The following is a 27783-nucleotide window of genomic DNA, read 5'->3' as shown; positions in this document are numbered from 1 at the left end:
AATTTCAAATTAAAAATGTAAAAAAATCATGCAAACCTGGAATGATCTTCTTGCAACAATGTTTTATTTACACTACACTGATTCATCTGCTTCAAACAGGCAGAGGTAGAGAAGCAGGTGCAATCTATAGTTTAACGATGGTCAGGCACTGTTTATCTAATTCTACCTTAAATTTACTGACACCTCAAACCAGCTACACTAAAGGTTAACTATTGGAGTGGGGGTGGGAATCAAGATAAAGTTTTTATCCTGATAGGAATCTCTCTAGTTGGTTTTAAGAGTTTTAAACTGGATATCTGGATGACGCAGATTTGGGCAAGCTCACTGGTGCATGGGAAGAGGATGCATCGCTCACTTCATACTATGGTCTTCAAGCTTATTACCCTGTCATAAACTCATAAAAACACAGAACTGGAAGTTATGAGGTCAAACTAGTTAGAATGCAAGTGCACAGCCACACTGTAAATCAAACCAACCATTGTGCAGATTTCTGCCTATTTCTTGCTTAAATAAATAGAAACACTTAAAAGCAAACCTTAAGTACCGAGAGGAAATGATCAGACTATTCCTTTGTTCCTGAAGTTCAAGTCTTAGGGCTCATCTCCATCATCACGTCTTTTAATAGGCATACAGGACAATTCGTTACACACTGCTTGTTGAACTCTGCGGCTGGAGGGGGCAGGTAGGCTCTAGACTATCCAAAGCTGAGCCGACTCTGTGCAAGGCCAGTGCTCACACCTCTAAGTCTTATCCTGGTTCTGGGCACATTTCAGTCCTGCTCCAAGTCCACTTTGCTCCAATTCAGCAATAACAGACATATATTTGAATTCATTTGGCCTGAAGTTAAAGGTCTCCACTAAACCATAGGTCTCTTTCCGATCAGTGGCATAGAAGAGCTGAACTTGGTTGGCGATGCACTGTGCCTCAGCAACATTCTGTAAGACACAAAGAGAAGTGAGGTTCCTCCCTACACAAGGTCAAAGCTCTGTGTTTGAGTGCTGTAGTGGGGGGACTCACCCTGGAGTCACTGCTTCTAGAAAGTTCCCCATGCTCTATGACTTTCCAAGTGTTGGTTAGGTGTCCCTTTCTAAGAAACCCCTGTCATCGCATGTATGAACTGTCTTGTACTTGTCCTTTTGTTTCCTGCCTGTCTTCCCTAAGTAAAATTCCTCAAGGATATAAACCTTGGCTTGTTTTCTGCTCCTATACACCGTGACATCTGGTGAATGTGTGAATAAATTAATGAATTTGTTCACAACCCCGCTCTTCATTCAGTCCAAAATAACCATTAAATATATCTCTGGGGATGGGGTGGGGTTGTGTGTGCTCAGAAGGAAGAGTTAGCTAGTCCCAAGAAGGAGTTTGGGAGTACTAATCTCTTTACTAAGCTCTGGACATAACCTTCAATAAAATTTTTTTCTGATACCATCTCAGCTGAAGCCAGCTGGAATGGCTTAAAACATTCTCCACAAATTCCATGGACCCCCTCCCTTTAGTGATGTTGTATCCCTTTTCTGGAGTAAGGCTCTACTTAGTGACTTGTTTTTTAAGAGAAAGACTATGAGGAAATGATAGGAAAGGACTTCTGCTTTGGGGGCAGAAGAAATTACTGGTTCTGGGCAAAACCTGTCATTTCAAGAGGACACTCTTGTAGCCTCATGGAGAAAACAGTGTGGTAAGAAATGAGCCATGGAAGTGGGACTGAAAGTGAGTCCTTAAGGCCAACCCACCTTCAGGTGACTGTAGCCAACCTCTTGACAGCAACTCTATCAAACAGAGCCAGGATTTCCCAGCTAAGTTACTCCAAACTCCTCCCTGCAACAACGGTGAGGTAATAAATACTTGTTTCAAACCACTAAGTTTTAGAGTAACTTGCTGTGCAACCATTTTAGCCAATCCCCAGGTAGAGACAGGGCCAGCTTTTCTAATGTCTAGTGCAGAGAAAGGTACAGAGCAGAGTACCCTGTGAGATGGGTGGGTTAGGAGTGGGGTGAGTGGGTGGGTGGGGGAAATGCATAGGCTAGACCCACACAACTTCATGAAAGAATTATTGCAAATAACTCTGGCTTTTTTTTCCCCTACACTTTCTACAGTTCTGGATGGCCAGAAGCACTTAACCATGATCACTGTGTACGTATAGCCAAAATTAGCCCCAGAAGATACTACAGAATTCCCATTAAAAACTGCCCAGAGTATGCTCTGTCTAGCTACAGAATGATGAAGATGGGTTTATAAATACCATAGGCTGTGCTTCACCTCTATTTATCCATGGGACTTTCAAGTCATTTCTCATAATCAGGCACTAATCTCAGACTGGATCTTCAATCAAAAGCCTTTTCCCCTTAACCTGGATACTTTAAAAGAATGTTAGAGTAGGAGCTTTCTAGTTCTCATTTAGTAGGCCAGGAAACCAAAGCAGATAAAGTTCAGGGATGAGCCCAACGTCAGTAGGCTGGCCAGTGTCGGATTTCAAGACTGTGAGACTGGCATTCTCTCCACTCCTCTTGCTACTGTTTCTGATAATTGACTGTGCTCACTAGCTCTACTTCAGTCAATTTTACCTTTCTTAAACTCAAGCATGCCTCAAGAGCAAATCTTCCCTAAAGCAAGTGCATTGTAATAATTGGAGACAGACCCCACCCATTTCTGGGCTGTGTAGCAGTAGGGTCTTGACGTCAATCTGAATCTGAGATTTATTTTTATTTATTTACTTATTTTTTTTTAATCAGTTGTGGGGCTTGAACTCTGGACCTAACAGTTGTCCCTGAACTCTTCAGTTCCAGGCTAGCGCTCTACCAGTTGAGCCACAGCACCACTTCTGGTTTTCTAGTAGTTAATTGGAGTTTCACAGATTTTGTGCCCAGGCTGGCTTTGAACCGAGATCCTCAGCCTCTTAAGTTTCTAGGATTATAGATATGAGCCACTGGTGCCACGGCTTGTATCTAAGATTTAAATGGTGAGGGGCGGGTAAGCTCAGATGTGCTCACTCTATAAGAATGCTGCAGTTTGGGCATTCTGTGTAGGCACTTCAGGACCCTTTCACTGAGTTTCATTTGTCATGCTGTGGAATTTTACATGATTTTGTTTGGCTAAAGGCTCCTCCTACTATTGAAAGTCTGAAGGCAACTAGTATGGTTTTTACTTTTTTTTTTTTTTTTTTTTTTTACTTTTTTTGCCAGTCCTGGGCCTTGAATACAGGGCCTGAGCACTGTCCCTGGGCTTTGTCAAGGCTAGAGCTCTACCACTTGAGCCTCAGCACCATTTCCAGCTTTTTTCTATGTATGTGGTACCGAGGAATCAAACCCAGGTCTTTGTGCATGCTAGGCAAGCACTCTACCACTAGGCCAAACTCCAGGCCCGTGAAGGCAACTAGTGTGGTGAGTTGAGAGGTGAGATATGGAGAGATGCACATCTGTGTGTGGAAGCACTGTAGGAAGTGCTTCTTCCCTCCTTACTAACTACATTTTTTGTTCTCTTGATTCTTGGTATAAAGCAGCAGCCTCCTCACTTTCTAAGACCCAAGAACATAAATGTACTAACTCTGTGTGGCTTGATGAAGTATATTAACGAATGGGGGATGGGAGGGAAAACTGGGAAGGAAAGGGTGACACTGTCTGACAAGAAATGTACTCTTTGGCTGGTAGTTTGGCCTAGTGGTAGAGTGCTTGCCTAGTGTGCACAAAGACCCAGTTTTGATTCCTTGATACCACATATATAGAAAAAAAGCTGGACATGGTGCTATGGCTCCAGTGGTACAGATCTAGCCTTGAGAAAGCCCAAGGACAGTGTTCAGGCCTCGAGTTCATGGCCCAGGACTGGCAAAAAATAAAAAAAAAAAAAAAAAAAGAAAGGAATGTACTCTTTACCTGATTTATATAACTGTAAGTCCTCTGTACTTTATTCCCTCCACTTTTCTTGGGTCATTCTCTGTTCTCTACTATCAGTGCTCTAGGTTCAAGTCTTTATCACTTCTTGCTCAGATGTGGGTGAAGCACCTGTCTTCTAAATAACTACACTGACCAGAGTAGAAGTACAGAATGGTTAGGGTGCAAATAATTAAGGTTTATAGTACTAAAAATCTAGTTCTTTATGTGTTAATCCCTGTTTAAATCCTTTAATGATTCTTTCACATCTTTATAATAAAGCCCACCTCTAAACACACCCACCAAACTTCCTTTGTTTTATACACGAGTAACACAAAACCATTTGTAACAACCCAGTCATTTTATGTCTTTTGACATTTACTGATGCTATTCCCTCAACTGAAAAGTCTTCCTGTTCTGTGCTTCCTTCCTCAAAGTAGTGAACTGGTCAGACTCCTGCTTGTCTTGGAACATTAAACCTAGGTGTCCTCCCTTCTCCCCCACCAAAATCCTGTCCTTGCACCACCTATACTCTATTGAAATCATCTGTTGATACAGATGTGGAGTCAAGTATGGACAGATTGTTTTTTGTTTTGTGTCTGGTGTGCCATTAACTTTTTAGCCTGAATCTTAGTTAATTCAGAAGAAATCTCTGGTTTCCACAAATTTCTTTTTTGTCTTATTAATACAGTATTTAGTCTTCTCTCTATCAAACCCTGAGCCAACTACTTCTGTAACTCCTGGAGAGGTACAGAAAAAGAAACATACAGGGCAGACAAGGCATGGAGAAAACACTATGGGAGGAGGAGACGGCTCCTTCACACTGTGAAGAGGACTGAGGAAAGCCACTGTCAGGCCCATGGCCTCTGAGGGTAAAGCCCCAAATGGCATAATAGATCAGCCGCTTCAGAGAAGGGTTCCTGGCATAACCAGTGATAAGGCTCCCAAACATAGCACCCACTCCAGCCCCAGAGCCAGCCACCCCAACTGTGACAGCTGTAAGCCCGATGAACTTAGCCGCTGCTATGTTCATGTTCCTTGTTTAGAATCCGCAGCTCGTCATGTGGACCTGCTAAGCTGCCATGGCTCTCATCCATAGTGTCACTGGTCGGTTCAGTACCACTGAACTGTTGACTCAGTGGTGGACAAGTGTTCCTGACCAAGGATGGGGTGGACACAACTTAGAGCAGACTTATATCTTCTGGGGTGAGGGCATGTGGCAGGATTGCTGCTCTCAGGGCAGAGAAGGTAAAGAGGGGTAGGTCACAAATTTCTATTCATTTGCTTTATTACAGCTAAAAATACTGTGCCCAAAGTTCCCATTTTATATCTGAGCATGCAGGAGATCACATGTTCATATTACATCTTTAGGTTTCCCTTTCTATATCTCTGCACCAATTCTAACATGTCTAACGGTGCACAATATCGGAACTTATAGCCAAGTTGTTTCTACAAGGCAAACATGAAATACGGATACTGGGTCTAACTGGTGTCATCTTGGCATCTTGATGGATGGAGGTAAAAATCCCACCTCCATGTGATGGTGTGCCTGAATTCCTAGAGGAAGGGGCGGAGACTTGAACAACAGGTTACTGGACCTGCCAGACCTGTACCATGAATCTGTACCACATGGCCAAACTTCTGGCCTCCCTTCCAGTATTTTGAAAGCACTGTAAACTATCTCTGTCAGATAAACGAAATGGAAACAACCAAGAACTAGACAAAGAGGCAGTCTAGTAGTCACACATCTGCTGGTGGCACCTGGATGTGGAGGGAGAACACAATGAGCACCATTAGCTAAGGGCATGTGGTTGATGCTGCAGCCCAGGGACTCTCAACTGGGAATGGGAAAGGAGAAAAGGAAATCACTAGGGATGGTGAAAGTTGTATACATACGAACAGTGTGGCAGGGGATAAAAGTCTAAGAACTGGGCTAGGAGTTTGGCCTAGTGAAAGAGTGCTTGCCTAGCATGCACGAAGACCCCGGTTCAATTCCTCAGTACCACATACATAGAAAAAAGCCGGAAGTGGTGCTGAGGCTCAAGTGGTAGAGCTCTAGCCTTGAGAAAGTCCAAGGACAGTGCTCAGGCCCTGAGCTCAAGCCCAGGACTGGAAAAAAAAGTCTAAGAACTATTCTAGACTGAGCTCATACCTACATGAAGTAGCTATGTTCTTTTCAACCTCTTAATTGAAATCCCTGGGCCACATGTATCTTGGGCCCAGAATTATTGGATTTTAGAAAGGTACAGATGAAGATAATAAATAATTACATATTAAGCTAAAGGTACAGATGAAGATAATAAATAATTACACATTAAGCAACTCCTTATAATCAAACTTAGTAATATTTCCCTAATAAACTACATAACATTGCATACCAAGTGAAATTATTTTACATGGCCTCATATGGTTTAACTAAGGATTCAGCTTCAAAGTAAGCTTAAGTCAGGTAAGGTTTAAGATCAAGAAAGTTATAAAAAACTATTTTTAGAGCTTATGGATTTCAAAATTGAAGTGATTAAAGATCTGTGTATACTAATTTCAACTTGGAAAAACATGAACAAGACAAATTATTTTCAACTTTGTAAGCAGCTAAGGTCATATAGGTCTCTGCAATTTGACCTCTCATGAGCTATAAGATGAGTAATGCCTTTTGGGCCTATAAGTAAATCCAAAGTGGTAAATGTTGATTCTTACCAGAAATGTGGAATCCATTTCAGCTGTCATCAGCACTATGCCTTTTTCTTCTTTAAGTTCAGGGTAGTGATATAAAATCAGCTGGCTGGCTGCAGCATCCCCTCGGGTCTGTAAGGAGGAACACTTATCAGGGCCACCACCACCCCAAGCTGCAATTTCAAAGCAATAGAGAGCCTGGAGGAAATTCTGGCTCTTAACAGCCCTTTGGGCGGCTAGTGAGTTGGAGGACTGGTATGTGGGAGCAAGGTCAGGCCTGCAAAGGCATGGTGAAACTGACAATTTGTACAGTGTTATTTGTGTCTTCAATTGGAAAAGGTTTGGCTTTTTTCCCAGAAAATGTTTATAGAAGGCAGTGAATCCTTCATTATGGCCATACATTTAAAAACAAAATGGCATGAACAGCTACCAAATCAAGTTCTAAAGAAAGCAGTGTGCCCGTGTAATTGCCACTTTTATGAACTAGAGCATTTCATAGTGGAAATTGACTCCCTTTGGCTGGCTCTAGCTCTTTTAAGCTATAGCAAGAGCTGGAGAGTTTGCACATGGGGGCCTAGTGTATAGTTTTAAAACATTATCTGGTTGGGGCAGAAGAGAGAATAGGAATAGACTAACCATAAAAAATGGTCAGCAGGGCTGGGCACAGTGGCTCACACCTGTAATCTTAACTACTCAGGAGGCTGAGATCTGAGGAATGAAGTTCAAAGTCAACCTGGCACTAAAGTCCATGAGACTCTTATTTCCAATTAACTACTAGAAAACCGGAAATGGCATGTGGCTCAAGGGGTAGGTTGGTGGCCTTGAGCTGAAGAGCTCAGGGACAGTGTCCAGGCCCAGAGTTCAAGCCCCAAGACTGACAAAAAATAAAAGGTCAGTACAGTGTTGCCTGATCCCAAATCTAGACTAGGAAGAAAGGTGTGAATTTAAAACTTAAGCCTTTCCAGAGTATTTATATTATTACACTCAAAAAGAGAGTCCTTTTAATAGGATATCTACCTACTGTTGGTTACTCTTAGTAATTCTTAGTTCTATTAAACACTTCTAATTTGACTTCTAATAGTGTGCTAATAGTTTTGGTCATAATCATATTTCTGGATCATTTTTCTTGGATATAAGGGCAGAGTCCCTATCTCATAGATCTCCAGGTTCTAGAACAATTCCCAATACAATACCATAATGGTCAAATTCATAGACTCTAGATTCAGATAACCTAGATTTAAACGCACCTCTGTTACTTAGCATTATAAATTAACTAGTTCAAATCTACTTTTCTCTCTATAAACAGAAAAAAGTAACAGTAAACCATTTTGAGGTGTATTTGTGAGGAATAAATTGCATGTATATAAAATATATGATTTATAATAAGTATATCAAATGTTGGCTATTAGTTTGTACTCAAAAATGCTGGATGAATTATAAAATAATTGAACAGCTTGTCCCTTATTCTAGTTTACACTCTCTCTGCCTCAGCTTTTTAAAGATAATATAATACAATACACGCTTGCTTTTACTAGGTGTAGCCTCCAAATAAAAATGTTAATCCTAGTGATTGTGATTTAAAATGTTTTATTTTAAAAGCTTCAAATCTAACTTTAAAAAAAAATCTAATATTTGGGGGCCGGGAGCATAGCTTAGTGGTAGAGTGCTTGCCTAGCATACACAAAGCCCTGGGTTCAATTCTTCGGTACAGAAAAGGCCAGAAGCGGTACTGTGGCTCAAGTGGAGAAAGACCAAGGGCAGTGCCCAGGTCCTGAGTTCAAGCCCCAGGACTGGCAAAAAAAAAAAAAATCTAACATTTGGGAATAAAACAGAAGAAAAGAGCAAACAAATAGAGTACCACTTATTAAAAGGAAATGATGTATCTAGCAACATGAAAAGGGCTGAGTTGGTTAAAAAAAAAAGACAGATAAGACATGGAACCTTCCTCAATAGGTTTGTAGCTTGGCTTAAAAAGTAAACATCCTGGGCTAGGAATGTGGCTTAGTGGTAGAGTGCTTGCCTAGCATGCATGAAGTCCTGGATTTGATTCCTTAGTACCACAAATGCAGAAAAAGCCAGAAGTGACTCTGTGGCTCAAGTGGTAGAGTATTAGCCTTGAGCAAAAGAAAGCCCAGGAACAAGTGTCCAGGCTCTGAGTTCAAATCTCAGGACTAGCAAAAAAAAAAAAAAAGTTAACATCCTGGCTAGGTACTGGTGGCTCACGCCAATAATCCTAGCTACTTAGGCAGCTAAGAGGTGAGGAGGATTCCAGTTTAAAGCCAGTTCAGGCAGGAAGACTACGAGACTCTTATCTCTAACCACCGAAAATGCTGGAAGTTGAGGTGTGGCTTAAGTGGTAGAATGCTATAGCCTTGAGCAAAAGAGGCCCAGGGACAGTGCCTAGTCCTTGAGTTCAAGCTCTAGGACTGGCAAAATAAATAAATAAATGAATGAATGAATGAATGAATGAATAACATTCCAACTTTGTTACACAAGGCACTAGTGCTACAGAGGTCTAGTTTAGAGACAAAAGAGAGCCAAATGTATCAGAGAAGGTTCTGGGATATTTTAATTTCTGGATATTAAGTGGAGTCTAAAAAAGTAGCCTATCTTTGACAGTATGACAGTTCAGCAGTGCCACTGGAAGTACTGCTGGGCTCAGGAAAGGGCCCAAGCCCATTAAATGACAGGCTTCTTTCTTCTACCTTTGTTAGGGAAGAAGCCACTTACCTGAATATTTATAAGTGCAGTGAAGTGGAGTTCTGTACCTGTCCATTGTCCTACAAAAAACTCATAACCTTCCCTTCTTGGCAGTGCACACAGAAACTGTGGGAAAGATACATAAGGAGATGGATGAATAAATAGTCATTTGCTACATGACCAACCATGTTTCAATCCCTCTATCTTCCTCAGTGCTTGATTTTTAAAACACTTCCTTTCAAACCATATAATGCATGTAATAGTATAGTGAACATTCACGTACTTCTCAACTCATAAGAAAACAAGCAATAGAGATATAATTTGAGAATACTTCTACATCCTTTCAATCCCATTCTAGATTTAACATCTATTAGCAGTTTGTGCCTTCTATCTTTATATATATTTTAATGTATAGGTATATCCATTAATAGGACATATTGTTTGCATGCTTAAAAACTTGAATCTTGGCCAGGCACAGTGGCTTATGCCTGTAATGCTAGCTACTCAGGAGGCTGAGATCTGAGGACTGAGGTTCAAAGCTAGCCTGGGCACTATTAAGCTGTGAGACTCTTGTCTCCAATTAGTCACTGGAAAACGGGAAGTGGGGCTGTGGATCAAGGGTAGGATGGTAGCCTTGAGCTGAAGAGCTAAGGGAGAGCGTCTAGGCCCAGAGTTCAAGCCCCATGACAAAAAAAAAAAAAAAGCCAAACCAAAACAAACAAAGAAAAAACTTGAATCTTATCAAACTATATGCACATAACCTTTCTTTTTTAAAAATATTTTTATTGTAATTAATAGTAGGTGCATTACTTCACACACGATACCCCTTCTCATGCTTTTGTCCCCATTTCCCTCCCCTCATCTATCTATCTTTCTTTCTTTCTTTCTTTCTTTCTTTCTTTCTTTCTTTCTTTCTTTCTTTCTTTCTTTCTTTCCTTTCCCTCCTTCCTTTCCTTGTTTTCTTTCTTATTTTTTTGCCAGTCCTGGGCTTGAGATCAGGGCCTGAGCACTGTCCTTGGACTTTCTCAAGGCTAGAGCTCTATCACTTGAGCCTCAGCATCACTTCCGGCTTTTTTCTATGTATGTGGTACTGAGGAATTGAACCCGGGCCTTCGTGCATGTTAGGCAAGCACTCTACCACTAGGCCAAACTCCCGGCCCAAATTACCAATCTGGTATGGAAGTTGACTATAGGAATTGGTTATAACTTATCTATTTTTATCTGGTTGACTATCTGGGTGTTTTTGATTTCTTAACTATTTAGTGCTGAATTAATTTTAATTTTATTCTCATTATTAAATTATGATCTATTTTATTAACTAAGATCAGCTCTGGCAAATGGCTACAGACTAAAATTATTGAGTGGTTAGTTTTATGTTTAGAATTGGGGATGACTGGAAAAAAAAGAAAATGATGCCACAACAAAACAAAGCCTAATATACATCTTGGAGTTTCTTCTCGTTGCCAACCACTCAGGCTCTGATTTATTATTAGATGAGACAACCCCAGTGCCTTTTTAAGCTTGACTTATCTCATTCTATTTCCATCCATTTCCCTGCACGTGACGTAACTTCATTTTTCTTCATGGCTGTTATGTCATGTTTATCCATTCATCTGCTGAGGAGCGCCATGGTTAGCTGAACAGCGTGGGTTTTGTGCACCACGCTGTGTTTAATTTCTGCCCTTTTGGATATATGCCCAGTAGTGATATGGTGGGGTCATAAACTAGGTCTACTTTTAATTTTTTGCAGAACTTCCATAGTGGTTCCCATAGTGGTTGTACTAGCTTACATTTCCACAGCAGTGTATGAAAATTCCTTTTCCCCTGCATCCTTGCCAGCATTGTGTTGTTATTTGACTGGGATGAGATAGATTCTTAGTGTAGTTTTTGATTTGCATTTCTGTATGGCTAAGGATGTTAAATATTTCTTCATATATCTATTAGTCCTTTGTATGTTTTCTTCTGAGAACTGTCAGTTTACTTGCCCATTTATTAATTGGACTAATTGTTCTTTCACTATTTAATTTTTTTAAGTTCACTGTATATTTTGGATATTAATCCTTTATCTGTTTAATAGCTAGCAAAGATTTTTCTCCCAGTCTGTAGGTTGTTTCTTGGTTCTGGTAAATTTTCTTTTTTCTTTTTCTTTTTTTTTTTTGCAGGTAGAAACTTCTTAATTTGATTTAGCCCCATTTGTTAATTTCTATTCTTACTTTCTGTGCTATTGGAGTATTGTTCAGAAAATAATTTCCTGTACCTTTAATTTCCAGAATAGCATGGCCCAAACTGCAAAGAGGAGTATCAGTAAACACAATTGTGAAGGAGATTGCAAAGATTAAGGACTTAAGCCTCTTCCAATATGCACTTTTTCCTGTTAAATTAATATTCATACTAGAAAGATCTGAGATACAATGGAGAGCTAAAAAAATCTCAAGTTCATTGGTCAAACACAAATGCTCTCATAAGGTTGGAAATATCATTCATTAGAACAATTTACATCTGAACGTATGGACTAGAATGGGATCATGTAGAAAACATCCTTGTCTGGAAGCCATGAAAGCAATCTTTGCATAGCACTAGAACTTACTGTTGGACAAGTCTGAGCCCTGTTCCAAATCAAATCAAACTTCTCTTTCTGTAAATTGAAAAAGAATAAAATTAATTCACAATAAGAAACAAAAGACCACATAATTACAATTACATTCACCAAGACTGAATTCTAGAAATACACTACAACAAAAATGGCCTAAAAATGTAAGGAAAGTGCTCTCTGGGCTGTTAAACTCATAAAAGGTAAGCATTTATATGTATTAAGAAGTTGAAAAAAAAAGGATAAGCATATTTTCTTTTTTTTATATACTTTTTAATTGTAATCAATAGAAGGGTTACATTATATTTACCAGATAGAAGATGCATTACTTCACATACATTGATAACCTTTCTCATGTCTTAGTCCCCATTTCCCTCCCCCCACCCCCACCCCTCATCTTGTTTTCCCCCTTCCCTATCAGATTTCAAATAACCAAATACGCATATATCCAATATATCAGATAACAAGGTGAAATACTGTAACAATATGAGAAAACCAAGGGACAGCAAAAGAAATGAGAGATAATAGAACATTAAGGACAACAATCACTCATTTGTTTTCTTTTGTTTCTATATACTGGAGGTCCTTTCATTTAGTGTCATACTACATGGCCTTATGTATCTAGGTTTTGTTCTATTGTAAATCTCTGCTAGGAGAGCCCAAGGTTTCTACTGATAATGACAAATGAGGGAAACCATTGAGCCTATGTTCCTTTGAATTTGGCTTACTTCACTTAATATGATTTTTTTTCTAAGCCTTTCCGTTTCCTTACAAACGGGGCAATGTCGTTCTTTCTGACAGCAGCATAGAATTCCATTGTGCATAAACACCACATCTTGTTGATCCATTCATCAACTGAGGGGCATCTGGGTTGGTTCCATATCTTTGCTATGGTAAATAATGCTGCAATGAACATCCTTGTGCTAGTGGTTTTAGTAAGTCCTTGTTTCTGGATGGTTGGGTAAATGCCTAGTAGTGGAATTACTGGGTCATAGGGGAGTTCTATGTTTAGTCTTTTGAGGAACTGCCATACTGCTTTCCATAGTGGTTGAATGAGTTTGCACTCCCACCAACAGGGTAGTAGTGATCCCTCCTGGCTATATCACCTCCAGCATCTGTTGTTATTACATATCTTGATCATGGCCATTCTAACTGGAGTGAGGTGGAATCTTAGGAGTTGTTTTGATTTGCCAGAGACGTTGAGCATTTCTTCATGTGTCTATAGGCCATTCTTATTTCTTCAGAGAAGATTCCCTTTAAGTCTTTGGCCCATCTTTTAATGGGATGGTTGTTTCTTTGGAGATTAGTTTTGAAGTAATTCAATTTTTTGAGATGTTGATATATTTTAGATATGAGGCCTTTGTCTATTGTATGGTTAGTGAAGATCTCCCACTCTGTAGGCTTTCAAGTTAATTTGCTATGTCCTTTGCCATATAGAAGCTTTGCCACTTATCCAGACTTTCTCTGATTTGTTGTGTTTTTTGGTCAAGATAAGGATATTTTCATAACAATGAAAAGGTCTGGCATGATACTTCTGCTTAAAATAAAAAAAAAAAAAAATTTTTTTTGCCAGTCCTGGGGCTTGGACTCACGGCCTGAGCACTGTCCTTGGGTTTTTTTTAAGGCTACAGCTCTATCACTTCAGCGACAGCACCATTTCTGGCTTTTTCTATGTATGTGGCACTAAGGAATTAAACCCAGGTCTTCGTGCATGCTAGGCAAGCACTTTACTACTAGGCCAAACTCCCAGACATGCTTAAACGTTTTGTTAAACTTATTTATGTATATCTTGATCTTTGCATGCTTGAGGAATCCTAGCCTTTTCCTTCTTAGAAAAGAAAAAGAACAACTGAAGAACTAATTGATAACCCAGTATTTCAGTATTTTCCTATAATGGCAGAAGGACCTTAAAACCAGAAAAGACAGCAGCATTACCTTCCCAGTCACAGGCCTTAATGCAGCCAGTGAACATCTCCAGTTTCAAGAAGGGAAAAACCAAGAAAAATGCCACTTGTGGAGGGGAAATGCCAGAGAAAGAGTAAGAAGAGCACCCAAGTCAGCTTGCTTCTATGCTGTTTACAAGAGGAAAAAGCCAGGCTAGAGCCCCTGTCTTAAATTCTAGTAGCTTGGTTGGAAAACCCAAAAAGAAATAAAAGACATCTGGAAACTCAGCAGCACAAGCCTATACCATGTTCCCTAGTCAGAGACTTAACTCAGAGACATTTCTAAACCAGAAAGAGGGAGAACAGAAACCATAAATATACCATACAGAGCTTCCAATCTTTGGTGCTTAGGGTGTAATAAAAAACCTCAAGGCTGTAAAATGTTAAGTTCTCAAGAGGCCATAAACAACACAAGAAAAGTAAAGGCAATGCCTGTGAAGGTTAGAACACTGACCTTCATGCTGAACCACTTTCATTTCCCTCCAACTACTTACAGGAATAACTGCATAGACTGTATCTCTTGCTGCAAAATACTGTTGCCAAATCTATGTTAAAAGAAAAAAAAAGGAGTGGGTAAGTGACATCTGTGTAATCTTTTCAACCTGTGCAAGAAATTGTGTTAGCTTCCATTGCTCAGGATATTATGCTGTTTGCTAACAGGGAGAAAAAGAAAACTAACGTAGTGCTTTTATAATTAGTATATGATTACAAGAGATTTGATACACTTTTTGCTCATAGCCAGCACTCTGCCACTTGAGCCACAGTGCCATTTCCAGCTGTTTCTGAGTATATGGTGCCAAGGAATTGAACCCTCTCCTCTTCCTCCTCCTCCTCCTCCTCCTCCTTCTTCTTCTTCCTGTGAGTTACAGCGCCACTTCCAGTTTTCTGGTGGTTAACTGGAGATAAGTCTCACAGACTTTAGTGCGCAGGCTGGCTTTGAACTGCGATCCTCAGATTTCAGCCTCCTGAATAGCTAGGATTATAGGCATGAACCACTGCACCTATACCTACAACTCGTTAACAACAAGTTCTGTCATAATATCTGATTCTATGATGTTTAAGATCCTTCCTCTAAAGACAAACCTGTACATGACAGACAACCCCTTTCTCCCACTCTGCTTTCTCCCTCCTACATTCACACCTCCCCAGCCCAGTGTGGGTTAGGTGGACCTGGATATAAACTCTAGCTCTGCATTTACTAGCTATCTTTGGCAAATCACTGCAAATTGCTAAGTAACAGCAATAAATTAGCAATAACATCAATCTCACAGGACTGTTGTGAAAACTGGGCAAATATAGCTTTGTGTTTGGCACAGAGTAAGCACTAAAAATAATGTAAGGCTAGTGCTCTACCACTTGAGCCACAGTATCACTTCTGGCTTTTTCAGTGTATGTGGTACTGAGGAATCAAGCCCAGGGCTTCATGTATGCTAGGCACGGACTCTACCACTATGTCACACTCTCGGCTTATTGTAAGCTTTTATTTATTGTTGCTTCTGAAAAGTCTTCCATATGAGGAGCAGATGCTGCTAGGTCTGATGGTGGTAAGTATCAGTCAGGAGTTCCTCCTCTGCCAGACATCAGAGAACAAGGAGGGCATAGCTGATCTTCTTGAAATACCAGAAAGTAGGGATTAAAAATTTATACAATAAAATTACAAAATTAGGAAATCAGAAAAAGGAAAAAAGTGTTTATACTATTACAATCATTGCTGTTTTCTTGATTATCTGTTTCTAATACATCTTAGGAATATAATTTTTCTTTTATAATATATATGGACATGGTTTATATATAATGGTTAGTTGATGGTTAGTTAGAGATAGAGTTGCACAAACTCTTTTCTTTCTCTTTTTCCTTCCTTCCTTCTCTTTCTCTTTCTCCCCTCCCTCCCTTCCGCCTCTTTCTTTTTTTCTTTGTGTCATTTCTGAGGCTTGAACTCAAGGCCTGTGTACAGTCTTTCCTGCTTAAGGCTAGTGCCCTACTACTTTGAGACATACAACTGGAGATAAGAGTCTCATGGACTTTCCAGTCTGAGCTAGCTTTGAATGTGATCCTCTGATCTCAGCCGCTTGAGTAGCTAGGAGCCAACCAAATACCGTTTGGCAAATAGTATGTGTTTTTATTCATTCATTTATTTAAAAACAATTATAGCATTTATTCTGAGCCAGACATTATTTTCTGAGTGTTTTACAAATGGTAAGCTCATATAATTCTCAAATAACTCTATGAATGAAATAAGTACTGTTAGTATCTCCATTTTACAGTAGAAAACAAAGGCTTTAAGAAGTTAACTAACTTGTTCAAATCAGATAGTTTGGAAAAGTGGCAGAACTGTGGCTTTAAATTGGCAGCTCGATTATATCATATATTTTAACCAATACAGTATGCGTTTCAGTTGGTAAGGACATGTTGAAGTAGACTGAAATAAATGGGAGCAAGAAAATCTATCTGGAAAAATATTTCCTCCTTCTCTCCCTCCTTCTTTCCTTCTTCTCTCCCTTCCCCCCACCATCCATCCATCTATCCCCTATCTTTTTTTTTTTTTAATACAGGGTCTCAAACATAGCTTCCCATTTTTTACCTCCTCTGTGGAACAGATCAAAGGGATAAGCAAAGGAGACCTAAAAAAGCTAAATTCTGGGAAGGAATCCTTCACATTGATGGTGGCAGGCTGACCTTGAATTCCTGATTTTTCTACCTTGCCTCCTCTATGATGAGATTATAGACATGTGCTACCATGTCTAAAATTTTAAATAAGATATGGGCAACAGGAATGAAAAAATAAAAGAGGAATATAAATTGGTTACACAAAGTGAGCAAGGAAGACAAATTTTCTCATCTACTGTTGTTCATGTAATTCATCACTTTTGTTGCTTAAGATTACTTTCCAGGAGTAATCTTAGGGAGTTGGCCTAGTGGTAAAGTGCTTGCCTAGCATGCACGAAGCCCTGGGTTCAGTTCCTTGGTACCACACATATAGAAATATGCCGGAAGGGGCCGGGAGTTTGGCCTAGTGGTTAAAGTGCTTGCCTAGCATGCATGAAGACCCGGGTTCAATTCCTCGGTACCACATACATAGAAAAAAGCCGGAAGTGGTGCTGAGGCTCAAGTGGTAGAGCTCTAGCCTTGAGAAAGTCCAAGGACAGTGCTCAGGCCCTGAGTTCAAGCCCCAGGACTGGCAAAAAAAAAAAAAAAAAAAGAAAAATGCCGGAAGTGGTGCTGTGGCTCAAGTGGTAGAGCTGTAGCCTTGAAAAAAACCAAGGACAGTGTTCAGGCCCCGAGTTCAAGCCCTGGGACTGGCAAAAGAAAAAAAAAATCACTTTTCATTTGGGTTACAAAATAGTGTCAGAATGTATTCCCCTCACTACTCTTAGATTTGGTTAGGAGAGCACAATTATTCATGGAGTATTCCAACTCATTCTCATTTATTACCTGTTTTATTTCTTCTCCAGTTTTGTCTTTCACCATCTCAATGTTAAAGATTGAACTGAGAGTCTTGAAAGAGAAAATAAAAAACAATTACAACCTACAATTTAAAACAACAACCACCCTAGGTTTTCTAAGGCTTGTGGAGAAAAATGTCAGAACAGTGAGGTTAATCTTCAGTAAGTACAGAATAGCACAAGAACCCCTGCATGCTCAGACAAAGTGAGTCCCCAAGTCCACAACGGCATTTTCATTTCTAATCCTGAACAGTATGTACTTCCTAAAAGCTTCCCCTACACAGTGAGTCATGTGGCACTCTGCATTTTAAAAGGAGAAAGCTTGGATGTCATTTTCAATTTCACTGGCATTCTACAGACGAGGCTATTTGCCAATTAAGTAACAAATTAAATACATTTTTGATTTGTGTGTGTGGGGTGTGGATGGCGTATGTGTATACTGGTACTGGGGTTTGAACTCAGGGCCTCACACTCCTGCTTAGCTCCTTTGCTCCAGACTGATGCTCTACCACCTGAACTACAGCTCCACTTGTAGTTCAAATCTGTGTCACACAGATTTGTCTGCCTGGGTTGGCTTGGATCCTAAGATCTCAGCCAGGTGTGAACAAATAGCAGTCACTCAGCATTTTTTTAAATTATTTTTTTATTTATTATTTTTGTTTTTGCCAGTTCAACTCAGGGCCTGAGCACTGTCCTTGGGATTTTTTTCCCCAAGGCAAGTGCTCTGCCACTTAAGCCACAGTATTACTCCTGGCTTTTCTATGTATGTGGTACTGAGGAATCAAACCCCAGTGTTTGTGCATGCTGGGCAAGTACTCTACCACTAGGCCAAACTCCCCGCCCAGTATTTTTTATCTTTAAAACTATTTCCTGGGGCTGGGGGTTTTGGCTTAGTAGTAGAGTGCTTGCCTAGCATGCCCAAAGACCGGGGTTCGATTTCCCCAGCACCACATACACAGAAAAAAGCCAGAGTGATGCTGCAGCTCAAGTGGTCCAGGGACAGTGCTCAAGCCCTGAGATCAAGCCTAGGACTGGCAAAAACAAAAATAAAACAAAAACTACTTCCTAGCCAGGTGCAGTGGCTCAAGCCTGTAACCTAACCACTTGGGATATGGAAATGAGGAATTCCAGTCTGAGGTCAGCCTAGGCATGAAAAACTCAACGAAGCATTGGTGGTACATACCTGTCATCCCCAGGGACAATGGGAATCAAACAGGAAGATGGCTGGAAGCCTGGATTAGGTGGCAGAGCACCTGTCTAGCAAGAGTGAAGCCTGTGTTCAATCTCTATTACTAAAAAAAAATTTCCTCTCCCACAAACTCAACAATCACAATAAAGTAACTAATACCTAGGAAAAGGACAAGTACTACACATTTCTTATAGACTTCTTCCAGGACCCACATGATTCACACTTAAACTAGAGGTCATGTTAAGGACCCTCAGAAATATTTCTCATCTTTACAGCTGGAAAAAAATCAATCAATACACCTTTAAAAAAAATCTATGGCCAGGTGTGGTGGCTCATGCCTGTAATCCTAGCTACTCAGAAGGCTGAGATTTGAGGATCCCAGCCGGTTCAAAGCCAGCTCCGGCACTAAAGAATGTAAGACTCTTATCTCCAATTAATCACTAGAAAATCAGAATGGTTTTCAGCTCAAGGGGTAGGGCAGTAGCCTTGAGCAGAAGAGCTCAGGGATAACGCCCAGGCCCAGAGTTCAAGCCCCGTGACAAAAAATAAATAAATAAATAAATACATACATACATACATACATACATACATACATACATACATCAGTCTGGCTACTCAGGAGGCTTAGATCTGAGGATCATGGTTCAAAGTCAGCACTAATACTAAAGTCTGTGAGACTCTTATCTCCAATTAACCCCTAGAAGACTAAAGTGGCACTGTGGTTTCAGGGGTAGGGCGGTAGCCTTGAGCTGAAGAGCTCAGGGACAACAACCAGGCCCAGGGGCACTAATACTAAAATCTGTGAGACTCTTATCTCTAATGAATCCCTAGAAGACCAAAGTGGCACTGTGGTTCAAGGGGTAGGGCAGTAGCCTTGAGCTGAAGAGCTCAGGGACAACAGCCAGGCCCAGAGTTCAAGCCCCATGAACCATTCAAAAAAAAACAAAACAAAACAATGAATCAAAGTAAATTCATTCAAATTTGCAGCCTCTTGTTATAGATATCCCAAATAACCTCAGACTTAGATTTCTAGATTTAATTAAGGCTTACCTTGTCCTTGGTGAATCCTTTACTCAAAGACTGTTTCCCCAAGGCATCTGTCTGTAATATATGGTGACACAGGATATTAATTCAGCTTACTTACAGAAAAAAAAGACAATCAAGCCAGCTGAAGTGCCCCGTCTCATTACATAATTCTGTAGGAAAACTCACCTCTTTATAACAAGAGTATACATTGTTCTAAGACTTACTGCTTATGGGATAAAATTGCCCTCCCTGATTATGAGGTGCAGCAGGCACTGGTGGCTCATGCTTATAATTTTAGCTACTTAGAAGGCTGAAATCTGAGGACTGTGGTTCAAAGCCAGCCTGGGCAGAAAAGTTCATGAGGATCTTATCTCCAACTAACTACCAGAAAACCAGAAGTGGCACTATGGCTCAAAGTGATACAGCACTAGCCTTGAGGAAAAGTTTAGGGACAGTTCCCATGCCCCAAGTTCAAACCCCACAAATGACTGAAAAACAAAACAAAACAAAAGTTTATGAGATGCAGAGATGAAGGAGATTTGTTAGTACCACCATCTGCTAGGACATTCTATACTGGCCACAAACAATAGGAAGGATTCTATTCAAGAATTTAATTTGCTTGGGTTTCCTACAAGTGGCTCTCTGACTTGCTCCTCACTGAGCCATGGAAGAGGTAAGAAATGGAAAGGTATGTGTTCTAAGATTACGTTATCTCACAGCACTTCTAACTGTAGTTTTTAGTATATTAGGGTCTTTTTGAGTATTCAGTGTTGTCTTAGTACTCCTAGACTGCTTCTCAAAAAAAAAAAAAAAAAAAAAAAAGCCGAGCGTGGTGGCTCACACCTGTAATCCTAGCTACTTAGGAGGCTGAGATCTGAGGATCAAGGTACAAAGTCAGCTTGGCACTGAAGACCTTGATACTCTTATCTCCAATTAACCATTAGAACACAAGAAGAGGGGCTGTGGCTCAAGGGAAGGGCTGTAGCCTTGAGCTGAAGAGCTCAGGGACAGTGCCCAGGCCTAGAGTTAAAGCCCCATGACTGACAAAAAAAAAAAAAAAAAGCCAAGAAATTATTTTCTTTCCTAGCTTACTTTTTCTGATTGAAGCCACAGCCTAGATGATCTATTTCGAGTTGTGTTTGATAGTTAATAGTCTGCCACTCATTTTCTAAGTTCAAGACCATGAACTTTTTGGTGTTTCTCGGTATAAGAGACATGTACTACTGTGTCCCACCATTGAATCAGATGGAATCTCATGAATTTTTTTATGCATAAGGTGGCCTAGAATGCACATGTATGATTCCCTCAGTGTATGATACCTTCTCTTTTTAGGCTATCTTCTAATGCAAAATAAATAAATAAATAAAATCCAAGCAAATAAAAAGATTACCAATTTGACCTTAGAACAGAATGTAGAATCCAATTTCCCACCTTCTTTTCAGGTGGCTGCAATAGAAACCACTGCACATCTAAATGACTGTATATTCTCACTAGTTCCAAACTCTCTTCAAATAGTAGGTGGTAAAACCAATTTAGTACAGTTTAAGTTTTCAAAAAGATAAAAAAAAAAAACAAGAATGGCATGCAACATAGCAGAAACAATATTTTGTATTAAAACTTGATTGCTATATAACATAGAGTTAGGGATAGGGTAACATGTATTCAGTAGAAAGTTGTAATGCAAAATATATTTCTTACTGTGGGTAATGGTCAAAAATTTGAAAAAAGCCAGGCACTAGAGGCACATATGGTAATCCTAGCTACTTAGGAGGCTGAGATCTGAAAATTACGCTTCAAAGCCAGCCCAGCCAGGAAAGTCCACAAAACTTTATTTCTAACAAACCACCAGAAAACCGGAAGTAGAGCTGTGCTCAAAGTGGCAAAGTGCTAGCCTCTAGCAAAGAGTGCGTAGGGATGGTACCTAGGCCCCCAAGTTCAAGCCCTATGACCAATTTTTTAAAAAAAAGTTTGAAAAACACCGCATTAGTCTTCCGATACAGTTTTCTGCATACTTTTCTCCAGCTTTGATTCCTAAAGATAATAACTAATAAATTAAGTATTGAGGGCCGGGAGTTTGGCCTAGTGGTTAAAGTGCTTGCCTAGCATGCACGAAGACCCGGGTTGGATTCCTTGGTACCACATACATACCCCAAAAAAAAAAAAGCCAGAAGTGGTGCTGAGGCTCAAGTGGTAGAGCTCTAGCCTTGAGAAAGTCCAAGGACAGCGCTCAGGGCCTGCGCTCAAGCCCAGGACTGGCAAAAAAAAAAAAATTAAGTATTTATCATATGTTCAGGATCATACTAGAATTTTGCATGGCATTATCATATTCATTCTTCAACACAACTCCAGGAAGTACGTATTGTTATTATTCCTGGTTCAGACAGACAAACTGAGGCATGGAGATGCAATTCCCCTGGAGTCACTCAGCTGGTAGGTGGAAAAGCTGATTCAATTCCTGGCCTTTGGCTCTAGAGCCCACCTCTCTCTGCAATGAAGTTATCCTGCTACCACTCCTCACACCCAACTTCCTCAGCCTGGAAGTTAATGTCTGATGTACTTCTTTAGCCTTGATATTTCTCTTTGCATATCTGTTCTTACAGGTCAGGAACATGCTAGGTAGCAGAGATGTTGTTGGGCTCTAGGTGTTGGGATTGGTTGTCAGAAAATTAAAGTCAGTATTCCAGCTCTTTTTGTAAGCAAAGTTTTACTGGCACACAACCACATCCATTCAGTTACTTAATATCTGTCTGTGTCTGCTTTCACACTATAATGATGCTATGTAGTTGCACAAAGCCTAAAATATTTACTGTCTGGTCAGTTACAAGTTTGATGAGCCCTGTTCTATACAAATTACTACTCCTTCTGGTCTAAGCTTTGTACTTTTTTTTTGGCCAGTCCTGGGCTTGAGCTCAGGGCCTGAGCACTGTCCTTGGACTTTCTCAAGGCTAGAGCTCCACCACTTGAGCCTCAGTACCACTTCTGGTTTTTTTCTATGTATGTGGTACCTCCTTCTTGTCTAATTTAAGCCCCATCAGACTTTTTTCCAGATTCTACTTCCGTTAAGAAATCTCTGATCCCCGCAGCCCTTGACCCCTAGATTGTACCCTTCATGAGCAGGGGACTCTTTATCTCTCTGCATCTCTACCATAAGCACAGAAGTTTGCCCTGAAACGGTAGGTCATATTTATGGTTGGAGACAGAGTGCAGATGCTGTGTTCATCTAGTTGGTCCATCAACAAATCTTCAAGGTTTAAGGGTTGGGAGTCTACTAATTACAATAAAAAACATACTTAAAAAATTAAGAAAAAAAAAAGAGTTGGGAGTTCTCATGAACAGTAACACAAAATGGCACAGCTCTTACCTTCTGCTCCACACACTTGATAAAATCACCTTGCCTGGAGTGGCCCACAGGCTGCTTCTGAAATTCGCTGCGCTTCTCCAGGCGGGACTCAAAAGCAGCTGGATCAGACCTGATTGAAGGTAAATCAAAGAGTAAACCACCTGGGCCCTTTTTGGATTTTGAAGTGATAAATCATCATGTTCTACCCCCAAAGAGAAAGACATGGGCATTCAGACAGGCTGAAAGCCCTGCCTTCAGTTTATGAGGATTAAGGACAGGCTGCAAAGTCAAGGAAGTGGAAAACAAAGACTGTTTGCTTTGAACTGTTTGAATGAACTATTGTTCATGCTCCAGGGATGGTGTCATATTTTCCTCTTGTAGGCTACCACTTCAGTTGACACAGGAGTTGGCCTCAGGTCCCTAGAAACCTCAATGTTTAAAGGATGCTTTAAGTCATCTTGCTGGGTCACCTCTTCAGTAGCTGTCAAGCAATGTCCAGTTAAGTTTTATTCAGAGTCCTGATCATGTGTAGGCTTCAAATAGCCAGCTTTGCTTGATCTAACCTTAAAAAAACAAAAACCAACAAACAAAACCAGAAGGTGGAACATTAGAATTCATCTGTCATGTTTTAACTGCAGAATAACTGAAGTCCTTGTTAAAGTTCTTGTTTTAGGCCTTGTAGGTGACCACAGGACATTTGATTTTGTATGTTTCGGTAATGTATCATGTAGGAATTCTAATCTCGTGGCTATGACACCACAGTATCATAGCAAACTCTGTATAACCAGGGGACATCTTGTTTAGCCTTCATTTTTTAACCAAGGCACTAAGGAGGGGGGGCTGTTCCATAAACTCCTTTGGAGGGGACATCAAATACCAGGCCCCTCACTGCTATGTAGATGGGCTGACCATCCTTTCTTCCTCTAGGACTGGGACAGCCCTGCTTGTGGTCACAGTTACACTTGGTGAGTGCACAGATAGGCCAGGAGAGTTCAGCTCTGGAGATAGAGAAATAAGTAAGACAGAGGACCTACTTAAAGCCATTTACTAGATTATCTAGCAGGAAAGACAGACATGTGCACGAGAATGCTAGAGGTACTACGATAAATGCCCCAACATTCTCAAAAGATGGAGGTGATTTCCTGTCTTTGTACCTATTTGTGGCTGTTTCCTTCACTTGAACATTTCACCCCTCTCCTCCAGTTTTCTCTGTGTGTGCTACCCAAAATTAGAAAAAGCTCAAGCAACAAGGACTGGCAGGAAGTAGAGTGGGAGGGTCTTATGCAGAATACCAAAGAAGTTGGATGTTGTCTGTAAGTCAGCGGGGCACCTTGAAATAAGACATGAGTAAGAATCAACAGGAGCTGGGAGGCATTCAGAGCAAGGAAGGAAACACTTTGGAGATGGTTGTGTGTGAAAAGGAACCAAGAGAAAAGAATGGAAGGAAATTCAAATAAAGGTTTTAAAAATGACAAATACTCAGGCCGAGAGTTTGGCCTAGTGGTAGAGTGCTTGCCTAGCATGCATGAAGACCCCGGTTCAATTCCTTGGTACCACATACACAGAAAAAGCCGGAAGTGGTGTTGTGGCTCTAGTGGCAGAGCTCTAGCCTTGAGAAAGCCCAAGGACAGTGCTCAGGTCCCTAAGCCCAAGCCCAGGACTGGCAAAAAACCAAAACAAAACAAACAAGACAGATACTTAAGAATATCTAAATACTGTTGGGAAGACAGAAGTAGTTACTTATTCTAAGTCTGTATACAATAGAGACACCAACACAGCCATGTTTCTAGCAACACTATTCACAATAGTCAAACTACAGGACCAGAACAGGTTTCCCTGTCCTGAATAAAGAAAATGTGGTGTACGCACACAATGGAGTACTTATTATTTAGCCATAAGAATAAAAAAAAATATTTGCAGGAAAAGGAACTGGAAAAAAATTAAGTACTTATTTATTCCATCATGGCTGTGAAAGGTGGGGAAGATCTCTAATTTCAGTGAGATGCATTGGGATGAAAAGGTCCAAGAATAGACCCCTCCATGGGGGGCGGGGGCAGCATTAGAGAATAATCACAGTAGTCCTGGTGAAGATGAAGAAATAAATTACTGCAGTGGAATCAGAGATGAGACAGAATGCAAAGAATTTACAGCCCCCAAGTTTTGGTTTCCTTTCCTAAGACAGGCCTTATTTTCCCATATTCTCCACCGGCCTCCTTTCACTCTGAATCTCGTTCAGCAGTTATCCAGGTGAAGAAGACAGAATAAACTACAGTGATGGAACCAGAGATGAGACAGAACGCATACAGGTCAAATTAGGAATTCCGGATTCGACCTGACAAATTCCAACCACGGTGCGCGTGCGAGTCCTCTGGCAAGTCTCTTCTTTCAGGTCCTCCGTTTTCTGATCTTGACGAGAGAGTCGGGTCTCCGACCTCACTTCCCAGCTCCTTTGCTTGCTGCCAGGGTGCAGAGCGAGGAGTGTGCCCGCTCCTTCTCCCCTGAGTTCCGGACCAGGTTTCCACGGGCTCGTCTGGGGGATGGAAATCTTGCAGAGAGAACCTGTCCTGGACAGGTCTTCAGCCAGACTCCCGCTGGAACGCTCTTGAAGGTGACCTTGAGGCCAGTCGACTTCCCTTCCCTGAAAGCTTCCGTGCGCCCATGGCTCCGCTGGGTCCAGTCGTGTGGGGCTGCGTTCCACGAGCCCGCCTGGGTCTCCTGAGGAGCACGGCGCAGAGGAAACCGTGGAGGGGGGGCCTTGGCTGCGAGATCTCAGGCCAGGGCCTGGACTCCCCGAGCCCCTCTGCGCCGTGCGCACGGCGGGGCAGCACCGGGGACCTGAGCTGTGGACGCCGCCCCCCGCCCGGTGCCCGCCCCCCCCCCCCCCCGCCAGCCGCGCGGGCCGCACCTGCGCAGCTGCTGGATCTTGTCCCGGTAGCGGTCGTAGTAGGGGTTGGCCTCGAGCTCCGACCCCACCCCTCTGCGGCCCGCGCCCCCGGAGGGTCCGCCCGAGTCCCGGCGCACCGGGAACACGCGCAGCTGTGCGGGCGACACGAACCCCAGGCCCAGCGTGCGGCTGCGCACCGCGCACAGACCTCGGTAGAGGCCGGCCACCTGCAGGACCGCCGGGCCCGCGCCGCCCGCCGCGGACACCACCGCCGCCATGGTCTCGCCCGCCTCCTCCTCCTCCTCCGCAGGCGTTGCGGCCTCGGCCTCCGGGCCGCGCGCACTCTCCATTTCCCTCCGGGTCCTCGGCACCCGCGCTCCGCCACCGACGTTCCGCACGCCCAAAGTTCCGGACTCTGGAGAGAAGCCCCCAAGGGGGACGGGAGCCTGGGAGGGGAGGGGACCCGGCCGCGGAGCCCTTGCCTGAGCGCTCTCGCTACCGCCCCGGCACCTCCCGCGGCCCGCCTCCTCCCGGGAGCCTGCCGGGATTTACTCCCTCCCACCCGCCGTCCCTCTCGGGACCGGCAGCCTTTGCGCGCCAAGTCTCCCCGGTGAAAGTCACCCAGCTGATTCCCAGCTGTGCGTCCCGCTAGACCCGGTCCCGGCGGCGCAGCTGCAGAGTTCCCACGGAGGTCTGCACCCGCGAGCCGCTCCCAGGGCTCCCTCCCAAGCCCTGTCTGCCCTCCACCGCCCTGCATGGAGCCGGAGCTCCCGCTGAAGTGCACCGCCCACCCTCCTCCCCCAGGAGAGGGCGGAGAGGCGGCCCCGGCAGAGCGTAGCCGTACACAAAGGAACAAGTGTTCTGGGTCATGATCCTTGGGCTAGTCTCCTTCTTTCTCAACCCCAGTGTCACCAACTTCCTCACCTGAACAAGGTGTAAGCCCAGGGTCTCAGCTGCTCCCCACATGGACGACCCCTCGGTGAGGGCAGGCAATCGTTTGCCTTTAATTTTTTTTTTTTTAGTTGTTATAAAGGTCATGTTCAGAGGGGTTACAGTTACATGTCAGGTAAAGCGTTCATTTCTTTTTGGAGAGTGTCACCCCTTCCTCGCTCTCTCCCAGTTTTTTCCTCCCATCCTCACCCACAAGTTGTAAAGTTCATTTTCAACATGGTGCCCAGTGGTATCAGGTCGTCTTTGGCATGGAGTTCTTGTCTGCTTGTGTCTTACCCTATAGAAGTCTGACCTGTGGCAGGGACGGAGCCTTCAGTTCTACTCCATGCCACCTTCTTTCATGGAGGTCAGTCCTGCCCACACAGGGGGGGGCATGTGGTGGGAGATTGCTAATTGCTAATGTGCTGGTTGGGATTCTTGCAGTTGCTCTTCTCCTTGAGCAGTCAGCGTGTATTCGTCATCACATAGGGTTCAGTTCAGGTGTCAATACCTCAAACATAAATGGATCTCTTTTAATCTTTTAAAATGAACCTCAGCATCCTTTTATGGTCTGTTTATTTAAAATCCTATTATGCCCCTTTATTTTACTCCCTTCGCAGGAGATATCTGCAATTCGCAGACACTTGTTTACCTTAATTCCTGTGACTTACGTTCTAGAGAGACAGGCAACAAATATACATATGCAGACAGACAGCAAGCCAAGAGATAGAGCTCAGGAAACATTCAAGCAATGAAGGAAATTTATTCTCTCTCTTTTTTTTTTTCAGGTAGTAAGAATAGCAATACAAAGGCCCTGATACAGGAGAATACTTTGGGAAGAGCAAGGAGGCTACTGCATCTCAAAGTGAGGAAACAGCAGCTGAAATGAGACTAAGAAGGCATGGGGGGGAGGGGGGTGTTGGCTCTAGTCAGGGCTTTGCCTGCCTTAAGGACTGTGGTTTTTAATATGAGATGGGAAGTTGCTAAGTTGCTATAGATTTTGAACAGAGGACTGACATGATCAGCTCTTCAAAAAGGATCATTCAGAGCCAGGCACTGGTGGTGATGCCTGTATAATACTAGCTACTCAAGAAGCTGAGATCTGGAACATTCTGATTTGAAGCCAGTATAGGCAGAAGAGTCTGAGATCTCGATCTCCAAATAACTTTTAAAGAGCTAGGCTGAATGAGTGCCAGCTAAGC

General features: G+C 42.2%; 1 protein-coding gene across 2 annotated transcripts; it reads right to left on the bottom strand.

Annotated features, from left to right (window-relative positions):
* On the bottom strand, nucleotides 1-26288 carry Atpaf1 (ATP synthase mitochondrial F1 complex assembly factor 1). 2 transcript variants are annotated; one of them, XM_090334918.1, is made up of 9 exons: nucleotides 25673-26283; nucleotides 22789-22897; nucleotides 19452-19502; nucleotides 17202-17264; nucleotides 14264-14314; nucleotides 11824-11871; nucleotides 9267-9362; nucleotides 6561-6668; nucleotides 1-935 (listed from the first exon to the last, which is right to left on the bottom strand). In XM_090334918.1, exons 1-9 carry the CDS (start codon nucleotides 25999-26001, stop codon nucleotides 741-743), a joined length of 1050 nt encoding a protein of 349 aa, XP_090191044.1. In that variant the 5' UTR covers nucleotides 26002-26283; the 3' UTR covers nucleotides 1-740. The 2 variants fall into 2 exon arrangements, with proteins under 2 accessions (XP_090191044.1, XP_090191045.1); XM_090334919.1 differs by lacking the exon at nucleotides 14264-14314 and having other exon boundaries at nucleotides 25673-26288.
* Nucleotides 26289-27783: the final 1495 nt, after the last annotated feature.

Source organism: Megascapheus bottae, chromosome 6 (genome assembly GCF_031878675.1).
Source record: "Megascapheus bottae isolate mThoBot1 chromosome 6, mThoBot2.hap1, whole genome shotgun sequence".
Lineage (NCBI taxonomy): Eukaryota > Metazoa > Chordata > Mammalia > Rodentia > Geomyidae > Megascapheus > Megascapheus bottae.
This window is presented reverse-complemented; position numbering and strand designations above follow the sequence as displayed.

Bases quoted from the DNA above. Each gene is read 5' to 3' on its own strand.
- Atpaf1 (XM_090334918.1), bottom strand. From the start codon at position 26,001: ATGGAGAGTGCGCGCGGCCCGGAGGCCGAGGCCGCAACGCCTGCGGAG. The intron at 14,315-17,201 runs GTAATAAATGAG...CTTTTAACATAG, and splicing joins CTGGAGAAGAAATAAAACAG to ATTTGGCAACAGTATTTTGC. The intron at 936-6,560 runs GTAAGAATCAAC...TGTGTCTTACAG, and splicing joins AAATGGATTCCACATTTCTG to AATGTTGCTGAGGCACAGTG.